General features: G+C 41.2%; 1 protein-coding gene across 6 annotated transcripts in view; it reads left to right on the top strand.

Annotated features, from left to right (window-relative positions):
• The window catches only part of FRY (FRY microtubule binding protein), a 674,187-nt gene that overhangs the window by 451,231 nt on the left and 210,937 nt on the right, over positions 1-12,019 (top strand). For all 6 annotated transcript variants that reach the window (XM_086935130.1, XM_086935129.1, XM_086935133.1 and 3 more), the window contains exons 25-26: positions 4,275-4,366; positions 4,456-4,628. In XM_086935130.1, the coding sequence (XP_086791256.1) occupies positions 4,275-4,366; positions 4,456-4,628 (265 nt within the window). The remainder of the gene's footprint in view (positions 1-4,274; positions 4,367-4,455; positions 4,629-12,019) is intronic.

The raw sequence follows: 12,019 nt of genomic DNA, 5'->3' as shown, positions 1-12,019 counted from the left end.
TGGTTGATGCATGTGCCCCTTAATCCATTTGGATAATTGAAATCGAGCCATTTCAATAGACCCTGTTATATTGCTTGTCTACTGATATCCAAAACTTTTTCAAAAAGGAGATCACACCTAGGGTCCAGTGACTTTTTCTTCTTGAGAATGATTTGCCTATATATTGGATTTTGTGTATTTTGCATATTTTATTTTCTTCCGTATTTTTGCCCACAAAAGGCTGGTTTGAATCGAAAATGTCTAGCATGAATTCTGAAACTTGTTGTGTGCTGCGGCCACTTAAGCATGACTAGCAACATTCATCCTATGACTTCATAAACTGTGTATAAATTGCATTGATCAAGTAACTCATCATCTTACTTTTGATTGCAAGGACCTACATTACACACAGTTTTCATGCAGATGACTACCCAAGTGTATTCCATCTGAACCTATTTTTCTAATGTATTCCATTCAAGCCAATTTTTTTCTAATATATATATATATATATATATATATATATATTTATATGAGAAAAAAAAGTTTCAATGGAATACACTTGGGTAGTCATCTGCATGAAAACTGTGGTAATGTAGGTCCTTGCAAACAATAGTAGGATGAGGAGTTACTTGATCAATGCAATTTAGACACCGTATGTATATATATGTATATGTATACATGTGTGTGTGTGTGTGTAAATTGTACTTTTTTCGCATTGAACACACACACACACACACACACACACACATATATATATATATATATATATATATATATATATGTATATGTATATATATATATATATATATATATATATATATATATATATATATATAAGCACATTTTAAACCTACATTCAGTGGGCAACTAGAAAGGGAACTTGTGTTTGTTTGATTAGAGGTGGTAAAAATGTCTTTTCTCCACATTGAACCAACACATATACAGGTCTTGTTGCCCATTGAATGTAGGTTTAAAATGTGCTTCCCTCTATAAGTGTCCTTTTTTCTAAAAACAAAGAGGTGCCAAGGTACTGGGTTCGAATGATGATATCATTAACTATGCTTATGATTCACTTCCTGCCAGGAACATGGTAAACCTGCTACATCAAATCAGCTTACACCATTATTGACATCACAGAACTGACCTGTTCTAAACAGATTTGTTAACAAGGTCACAGCGGTTGGCTTAGGACCTGTTTGATTGTCGGATCACACCCTGCCTCACTTCATTGACGGACCCCAAAGCCCCCACACAAGGACCATGTCTGGGGAGTGAATGGATTCCTCCTCCAAGAGCGTATCATTGAAAGCAGGTGGGGAAGACCATCAAATACTGCCTGGACAAATTGACAATATGGAGCTTTCAGTTCCAATTGCTTGGGATGCATTGAAGGCAGTGCATAGAGGTGTTTTATTTCAAAAGCATCCCACGTTAAAAGAATCCGTTATGACAAAAGAGAAGTTCTAGAAACTCAACCTAGCATCATAGAAACCTAAATTAAAAAGACACTATCCCATAAAATATGGCTTACAATACTATCCCAGGTGCCAATTTAAGGCTTTCGATTTGACAAGAGGGAACATATGCTCCTACGTACAAATCAAAAGTACTACTCATTGAATAATAAAGCAGGCAGACTACTAGTCTCACAAATAAAGTCCTTAATAATGGAAGAGAGAGCGCCCTCTCTATGCTTTCCAAACTGTGACCTAGTAACTGGAGACAGATGCTAGGTTTTGCCTTTTATCAGAACTTGTATATACTAAAGAAGATATAATACCATCCTAAGTAGAGCAGCATATTGAGGCCAATCTAAAACAGAGACCATGTTGCCACCCGCCATGAATCTATACAACTGGAAGAAGTGAAATCTAGATTGAAAACAGGGAGGGTAACAGGGCCGGATGGCTTTACATCATCTTTTTATAAAAACCTTTGGTCACACTTTAGACCCTATTTTGACTAGACTCTTTAAGGAGCTTTAGAGCTACAGAAACAGTGACGCCATCAATGATGGAAGCAGTGATTGTGTAATTTTTTCCAATCCAGTTGAAGATCTGCATTTGTGTCTTCTTTGCAGGCCCACATCCCTCTTGAATTTAGATTCTACAGTCATCATAAGCATTTTGACGACCATACTATGCGAGATAATGGCAGATTTAAAGTTTCTTGGAGGTAGAGCAATTGACCCATCACTAAAAGTATTAAAAGATAAATCGTAATCCTCTGCTAATATGTGCTTCTCCTATTTTAATGGTGATAACATAGCTTAATTGGAAGCACTCATAAACCTTGGAATATCCACCCCATACTGTGTTTCAAGGCTATAGCTGTAATTAAATACAAAATCCTTATTCATAATTCATACAGCTGGTTCCATCGGACTGGAACGCTAGATCAGTGATGTACCTGGGCATTCCATTAGGCTATTGTATACCTTTCACGGTGAATGTAAACTATGCTCACCTACTATCAAAGGTGAAAAAAGAACTCCAATCATGGCATAGCAAATATTTCTCATGGCGCAGGAGGGCAGCTGCATAAAAATAAACATTTTGCCATGGATATAATACTTCTTTCAAACTATTCCATTAGTGATACCCTCCACAATCTTTAGCCAATTACAGTCCACAATAAACCACTTTTCCTGAATGGAGAAAGCCCCACAATAGAGTGTAAGACTCCCAATTGTTTGGTACATCAGGGAGGCTTTGCCATATCACATATTTTGTTATATTACAGAGTCGTACCTTGTTAACTGGAGAAACATATAGACGACTAGGCAGTTATTTTGCATTGATTATCACATTGCGGCTGCCATTCTGGTTGATGCAGCGGCTATGACGTACACAATGGATTCGGGGTTTATACTCCTCTCCGGTATCAAGAGATACCTTAGCAGTCTAGGACCAAGGGATCTGTTATGGATTTTCATCATATTTGTCGCCATTGATGCCTATCTGCTTTAATTCCGATTTCAGTCGGGCAGCAGAACTGGAGAAAAAATAGATGTCATGATAGGGTCATTCTAAAACACTTGACAAATTAAACCATTTGAAGATGTAAGGGGCCAATAAAATCCGTCTGAGTCAAACAGATACAACTATGCTCAGTTTCAACACTGGGTTCTAGAATCATTGGCTAGGCAGTGTGCCATAAGACCATTTACACACTTTGAAAGATGGCATAAGGCCTGAATAGCAACCCCACTGGAACAATCGGAGAAACACAATTCAAAGTCCTTTCACATTTGTACCAACCCCCTGGCAAGATAAAATAATTTCAGACCATCAAGGGATCGTTTTATCAGCACTTTACCCGTTTACCCCTCACTCAGAATTACCACTCACTCATCATCTTGAACAAAACATCTCTGCTTCTCCTTCTTTTTGTTGGGGTGCTATAGCACACACTTGGTGACTTCCGGTCCTTCTGAGAGGAGGGAACCCTACGATGAAGCATGTCACCTTCTGGTGAGTGAGGGTTCTTGTGCTAACCGCACAGTGCTCCCTCCCATTTGATTACCATACTTTGTTCTTTTGTCTTTTTCTCGTGTTACCAGACATGCGATTGTGTCTGGATTCTAATTATATGCATCTAGCCGACATCCTTGGATTGTTCCCTGTCCTATCTCCGGAGACAATCCATTCTGCCCGGGGTAACCTGTCATGTTTTTGGGTCAATTCCAAAACCTCTAAGGCACACATATTTCAAACCACCTATCTAAACCCTCAGCAGCAGGGAAAATGGGAGAAGAGTTTATCTTGTACTGTCTTTTTGCAGCTAGAATCTTTGATGTACATTTTGCGTTAAGGAAATTTGTAAAGCAGTGCAATGCGCAGATGGAGTAAGCAGGTCAAGTTATTGACTCAACAGGAATCGCATGGCCCTGAAACACTGTACTTGCAAGAACCCTTCATCTCTGGATATCACACCAACGCCTAGGGCTGCACTCAATTCGGAGATGTATTTTTGCGGCATATTGAGATTATGACCCTCATGCCAGTTGGAAGAGGGGAGCTCTGCTTAGAGTCATCAACTGACTTGAATGTAACAAGTTTGTATTCTACAAAAACTCCTAACTTTTAAAGTTTTGCGCCTGTGGGAGGTAGTGAATTATTGAATAGTGTTATAGTTTGAATTATGTTTTATACTGTAATGCATATGAACGTTTATAGGTTGTGTTCTGAAGCACTATAAAATCTTACCTTTGCACATGACCAGTACTTCATAAAAAGCACAAAAGCGCAAAATTAACCAGCAAATTGATACTGTGATCATATTGTTCAACCTAGAACAAGAAGCGCAGAGAGCGCCGGGATCTGCTGAGGCTGCAGTTGTTGCGGATCTTTGAATTACTTGCTGACGCAGGCGTAATCAGTGACAGGTAAGTCTATATAGTATTTCTTTAGCCAAATTTGTGGATTACCAATGTTTAAGTTTTCTTCATTGATTGGCAAACTCTTCTTGTTCTAGTACAAACGGAGCTTTGGAGCGAGACACCTTGGCACTCGGGGCCCTGTTCCTAGAGTATGTGGATTTGACTCGGATGCTGCTGGAGGCAGAGAATGACAAAGAGGTTGAAATTTTGAAGGATATTCGAGCTCATTTCAGTGCCATGATCGCCAATCTAATTCAGTGTGTTCCAGGTACAGTACCACATCAAGCTTGGTTATAATAAACTGGAAAGTAGTGGTTTTGAAATGCTTTGGCTCAATGCAGTTGTGATTTTCAATGTTCATCTACTTAAACACGTGTGTAAAATACCGGAATCAAAAGAGAAGGTAAAATGGAGGAAAACTGCAAATCTGACGTGGGCATGCAAAGGAGGCTATTGTGATGTAATGTCAAAGGCAAGATCTGTCTGAGCATAGTGCAAGGGAAAATGTACCACTACAGTGATGTTTATATGTAGAGATGCATCAAATTTCATTGGTTTTTTTTATCCTCAGACTATTTTACTGCCAGTACAATACATGTCTTTAAACACATATGTGCTACACACATGAGGCTGGGGGGCTGGGATGGCAGAGCTTGACGAGCCCACACTTAAAAAGTGTTGACTAGCATTGTCTGTTCAATGTAAGGGCTGAAAACCAAGTATTCGTTTTTCTCATAACCACAACACAATTTTTGTTCAATCCTAATTGTAGTTAGTTTTTAATCTTTCAAACGGGAAACACCCTTAGCCACGACTCCGGAACAACGAGTTCCTAAGTCACGCAAGCCGAACAACGACTTGCCCGAGCAACGACTCGGCCTTAACGTGGTGAAAGCTGATTCGGTCTAGTGTTCTTGCCGGGCAGAGTTCGGAGGAGAGTCACACAGGAACAGGTAAGAGGGGTTTGTGGTTAGTTTTTACAGGGTGTGGGGTTTGGGGTTCGTTTTCAGGGGGTAGGAGGGGTTGGGGTAGGTTTTCAGTGGGTGGAGGGGTTGGGGTTAGTTTTTAGAGGGTGAGGGTTCAGAATTAATTTTTCAGGGGTGGGGTGTTAGGGGGAATCCTGGTAGTAGTTGGTATGCATTTTTTAACCATGCATGCCTTTACAACGAAAAATCATGGTAAAGGAATGCGTGGTAAAAAAGGTTGTGGGTTAGACGAGGTCATAGTAGCAACCCCGTTGTTAGGGTAGTCATTGTTGTGGAACTCGCTGTTCAAACATACAACCCTTTCAAACATCCAGACACAAATGGTAGAGTGATAAGAATGATACTTCAATTCATCTACTTAATATGCCCTATGTCAGAATGGTAAATATAGTGTTTAAAGAAGGAATCAATGATTTTAATGATGTAATCGAACAAAAAAAGATACTCCAACCCATGGATTTACTAATAGTTTGTCCATCTAAGAATTAGGAAGTGTAATCTGCTATAAATATGCGTATGTTGTGGAAGATACATAATCAGGCATTAGTGACCAACTGCTGTAGAATAACCCGGATTGATGCTAATGTGTTATATGATATTGTTGGTGTACGACCAGGATTTATAACTATTTATTTTATTTATTTATTTATTTATTTATGCATTTTTATATAGCGCGGACTTTACCCGAGGGCGGGAATGCAGTCAGTGAGCTCCACATAGTTAGCCATTCTGGTACCTAGAGAGTAGAAACAGAATTTTGTGAGAAATCTTGGTCTTACTCATGGTATCTGTGGCTCAAGCAACAAACTTCACTGAGCGAAAAAGCATTTAAAGTATTTTAGGAGCACCCCAAAAAAATACAAATATAAATTCCCAAACCAACTTGACAAAAACAAAAGAAACATTTAATCAGAAAAAATCGGTTAAGGGTATCAGGAGTTATGAATTTTAAATCCAGTCTGGCTAAGCACCCAGAGAAAACAGTTGGGGCAAAATCCAAGTAAATCAATGTAATTTAGTATAGTTCAGAGCTTACTGGTACTGAAACATGCTAACGTACTGGGATGATTCTGAGAGGAACACCCCGGAAGAAAGCCCACTTGGGTGCGGTTGAATAGAGAAGGTAGGACTTATGGAGGCAGGACGCTAGGATGCTGGCTAATATTTTGATATCACAATTTAATAACAAGATAAGACGGTAGCTACTGCATAGCAGAGGTCTTTACCAGGTTTGGGTAGCACTGCAATAACTGCCTTGTTAGAATAGGTTTCATCGAAGATTCACTGTCTGCCTCCTGAAATGCAGCATGTAATGTATCAATAACATTGTGCCCTGTCCATCGGTAAAATTCAGCAGGGAATCCCTCTTCCCCAGGATATTTGTGGTAAGGTAGGGCAGTAATGCAAACACTGCTTATGACCTCGCATATTACCTCACTCATGACATGTTAAATGACAACATTGATGACATTACTGAGGACATCTCAGTGGCTTCAATTGTGTCACAGATTTGTCATGAATACATGATGTTAGCACTCTAGTTGTTCATTAGAACACTGCGGGAAGCTGCATGAGAACACTGGGGAATTAACTGATGGGCTGCTGCTGTTGGAAGTGCATGTTTCATATTGCTGAGGAAGATGGTGTAAACTTCTAGAAAATGTGCTCTTATTTTAGCTTCTGGAGTTCCTTCATTAACCTCTATTGGGAAATCTTTTGAGACATGTTTCATCAAATCCCAGCAGAGTATCAGCATTTTTCACAGGATAAAATCACCTAGGAACTCACCACAAATCCTTTAATTAGTGTTGTTGGAAGATTTTGAATTCCTTCTTAGAGACTGAAAGTAAAACTGCTGTCCTGGGCCAAGCACTAGGATTTACACGATACGCCTCTCATCACAGTGAAGTTAAAAAGCCACACAGGACCCGATCACTCCTGCCCAAAAGACTAACATTGCCTTTTGCAATGTTAGTCTACTTTTTTATAATTTTCTACATAGTTAATAACTTGTGTTCCACTGAATCATTTGTTTCCTCTTTTTGTTGTTGTTTTAGTCATTAATGTGTTCTTCTTTCTAATAAATGGGTTTGGGAAACATAGATTGCCATTGAAAATCTTGCTCTCTACACTAAGAGCCTGATTACGAGTTTGGTGGTCCTTGAACCACCGTACCCACGTGTTATATTTCTGATTCTTACACCACGGTCAGACCACCGCGAGCTTGGCGGTCCAACCAATGTATTACAAAATGGGTGGATTGCGATTGCAAAGACCGCTGCTGAACAGCCAAAATCGCCAGCACACCGCAGACAGTCAGAGTAGCGGTTGGGGAAAAGCAGCTGCCAAAGGGAGGTATGAGGAGGTTCACCGCTGTCCGTATTAGGAGTTGGCTTTCTGACAAGCTGTCCGCTGCAGAGGGACCACAAGCTTCGAGTCGGCGGTAACTAAGGATTTGCAGCAATCTATAGATAAGTTATATTTGTACCATATACCCATCGTCTGGACAGGCCACATATGGGCCAGACTCTGGCAATGGGTTGGTGGTATATTTCCACATATAAAATACAAAACAGGGGGAGGTAGAGGGAGGAATCAGCCAGGTTCGCCCTCCACAGCAATACTTATTCAAAAATAGATCTGAAGAATTCAGATCCAGAGAACCTGGCTAACTATTGGAACAAGACACCTTTAGGTCTGTTTCAGGAAACAGGGAAAGAAAACTTTTTCTTTATAGTCCCCTCACTCACCGGAGTTTCCTCACGGTGACATGCTTCATCATTGGGGCTTCTCAACCCGCTACGGGTTGAGGCGTGCTGCGACTATCGCGGTTGCGAAGGAGCACTTTTTTATGAAGACTATGTGTTGTGTAATGTGAGAGAAAGGGGAAAATGAAGTGGAGTGAAAAATTAAAAATATCCTACTAGTGGGCTAAACTAACTTTATTCAGGCTCCTAGTGGATATATTAAAAATGGGGTGGTTTACTAGGTGAACCGGTTCTATTATGGAACACAGTGCCTAGTAAAAGTGTCAACTAGTTTCGAGCTGTACCCCACAGCTCTTCTTCAGGACTACAACAGGGTCCAGCCCTGTGAGTACCACTCCAAAACAACAACAAAAATGAAAGGTATGCCTATATTAATTTTTGAATATACATACTCTTTTCTTGCAATTCATTGGCATATTTTTTCATAGGTTTCACTGAACCTCATGGTCAATCGCGGGAAGGTCATATAGCCCCGTAATTACTTGTTACAGGTTGCTGTCTCGGCGGTAAACCTACTCGGCTCCCCTTGAGACCGGCGATATTTCCACATATATCATGTATATGTGTACATTTGACACATGCTGTCGAAATGTGCACACAGCAATTGATAGATATGGAAAACCATTGCCCTCCACTGCAGCCACACCACGGGTCCCACGGTGGGCTCGTAATACGTCGATCTAAAGACTCCAAGCGTTGCGGTCTATTGGCGGCTGTGGATGTGGTGGTCAGGCTCTCGGACCGCCAAACATGTAATGAGGCCCTAAATATAATAGTAGATGTTTTATGCTGTATGTACAGGTCTTTAATGCCCACTGCAGTCTTTTCTAATGCTAATCAGATGTTTTTGGAAAATGGTTTTATTGTTACAGAAAACCAGACATATAGGACCTGATTATGAGCTCCTTGTTATATTTTGACATATGCATAAGCTACTGTTTGCACACAGGTCAGAATTAATAGTTAAACAGTATTTAATGTATCTGATAATTATCAGATGTGTTAAATACCTCAAGCTTCATTAAATTTCGGGTTGTCAAACCTGCCTGAATTTTAACAGGAAAAATGTGTTGGATATTTACCGAACCATGCAGATTTTACTGTGATCAACACCAAAATCTGCATGTTATTCTGCAATAACTCATATTAGGTGCTATTCAATGCACCCGATAAATAACAAACCCCAGGCTATCGTTATTTACCAGGTGCAATACATTGCCCCTTTACTTGTAATCAGGCCCATAGTGGGTAATATAGCTCTCCTATGGTGATACCTATTGGCTTTGCCATTATTGCATTGCATGAAGTCTACCTGAGGCTGGTGATTAATACATGGCTTTGATCTGGCCTGCACATTGCTTGAGAACAGGATACTCAATACAGTAGCCATTAGGGAAAGGTTGGATCAATCAGAACGATGGGAGAGTTGGATTGGATTTCCCTAAGAGTATCAATATGAGTATTCCAGTTTCAAAATGTATCAATCCTATGGGCACAAATCGAGTGGAGGGCTCAGTGTAAGGAATGAGTTTGTTATATGTTCTCCATTTACATGAAGCATGAGCTGAATCCATGTATCCTAACTAGGCACAGGTTTGGTGTTAGAGAAGTCACCCTTCCCTCTCTATACTTTTACTCACCTCTCAACCATAGGTTGCCCTTACCTCCCTTTACTTCTACCCGTCCCAAAACCCTAAAATCACTTTTTTAAATAGATTAAAAAGTATGTTCTTATAAAAAAAATACTGTGTGGGAAAATACTGTGTGTTAAAGGTACGAATACCTGTGTGGTAAAGACTGCCAGGTAAAGTCCGTTTCCCCACAGATGTTTTGTGGTAACTATCAGGTGTTTTATGCCCTTTAATATTTTTGAAGGCACCTTTGCCACTCTGACAGTTTGGCCCACCCCTCACACCTTATTCTTAAAGATCTCCCCTGAACAGTGTATGCGCTGTTGCTTGAAAAACATTTTGTTTACTTATGGGTCTTTAACCCTTTCCTTGCTGCCGTCGGCCATTGGCCGACGGCAGCACTACCTTCCCAGTGCTGCAGTCGGCCAATGGCCGACGAGGCCCCGCCCGCGCATGGAAACGCCCGCACCGCGGTGGAATTACTGCTGCGGTTAATGGGTTAAGCCCGCCCACTGCTTACTGTCAGTTGGCTTAATAATCACTGTTTTCCTTGCTTCTCGTTGGTCAGCAAATACCGACTTTGCTTCCTCCTCGTGTGATCACCTCCACCATGGAGTAGGGCCCAAGTACTGCTTCCCTTGCCCAGTGTCCTTACACTGCTCACCGCTTTCAGAGGCACTTTTTATCCCTTTTACTTGCACTTCCTTCCTCCCTTGCCCTCCCCCTTCCCCATTGTTGCTTAGCCTGTCCACCCCCTCCCTCTTTGTTGCTTGCACGTTCCTGTCCCGACAGAAGAAAAAAAACACCCAAATGTTATGCCTATGGGTGTCAAGATGCTACAAAGATGCAAAAGCACTGCACTCCCTGGTATTTGCAAAAGCACTGCACTCCCTGGTATTTTGGGTGCTGTCTTCATGAGGGGCCAAAACAGTGAACTTCTGCTCGGACATAAGATAGGTCAATGTGTTTTTTTGTGAAGGCAGAGAATACCGCCATACTAAGAAAACTGTTTTAAGGAACAGCGGTCCCTAGCAGAAAAACAGTTGCGGAGATTAATATATATAGAAATACAATGATATCTATACTTTGATTGTCCAACTGGACATCATGTTTTAATGAAAAGTAAGAAAAACATACAAGTGGGGACATGTGTATCAACAAAACGGAAAAAAAGCTCAGGCAATACAAGAAGGCGTGGCCAAAAAGGATTGTAGCTGTTAGGCCAACATCAAATATGTGAGAGCACTCTTAGCACACATTAATACATGATATACATGTTATGTCAGAGTGCATCACCCAAGGTCCCTGACCACTTATTGGGTTCCCTTGTCTTTGTAAAGTATACTAAGAAAAGGGATCTCTGCCCCTCGTGGTGAGTGCTGGCCACATCCTAGCACTTTTTTGTTCTAAGTTCAGCCGCGCTGCTGTTCAATATGGCTAAAACAAATTGACAAAAGAAACAGCTGTCCCATGGGTGATACCTATTGCCGCTGCCAATGCTTTTTTTGTTTAGGTAGGTGGGGGAATCGGAATCTCTGCAGCTTTTCTGTTGCCTGGGCGCCTTGGCATTTACGATACAACAGCATCATGGGGGCCCCAGCCCGGGCCCTTTTCCACCCTGCACAGCCACTGAACGGGGTGCGGGTCAGGCTGCCACGAGTCTCTGGGCCCGTGCTCTTTTTCACCAGACCTTCGTGTCGCACTTGTTTGCTTTGGACGGTTTCCAGGCGCTGTATGTTGTTGATTCTCGCCATAAAATATCTACAGATGCCAGAAGTAAATATTTGCCAGCAAAAAATGTCAAGAACTTGTTTTCATGTGTTTCTGCTGTGGCATAGAACAGGTGAGGAATGTACTTTGTGTACAAAACAGCTGGGCCTGTTTACTGAAAAAAGATATGTAACACAGCCGCCCCCGGTCGTCTTCCATGCGTCACTTGAAATACAGTAGCTGTGCCAACGGCGCGCATTGCGGCCATTTGTTTCCTTCCAGCCATGGCGACTTACACAATTACTCGTTAGAGGGGCTATAAAAGTCATTTTATAAACCGAATTGTTTTTTAAAATGGAACTAAAACTATCTTAAAATACTACTACTAGTGTTTTTTCTTCTGTATGTGAATATTATAGCAACAGAAGTAGGGTACATTCATGGATGTTGGGAGGCGCGCGAGGAGGATTTATTGGCCATCTCGGCCCAAAAACTCTGTGGTGTGAAGCAGCCGCTCAGCCAGGGATATTTTACGCTGCTGTTTGCCAGTCGAGCCACAGTAGA

Source organism: Lissotriton vulgaris, chromosome 8 (genome assembly GCF_964263255.1).
Source record: "Lissotriton vulgaris chromosome 8, aLisVul1.2, whole genome shotgun sequence".
Lineage (NCBI taxonomy): Eukaryota > Metazoa > Chordata > Amphibia > Caudata > Salamandridae > Lissotriton > Lissotriton vulgaris.
The sequence above is the reverse complement of the archived record's forward strand: the minus strand, read 5'-3'. Positions and strand labels throughout refer to the sequence as shown.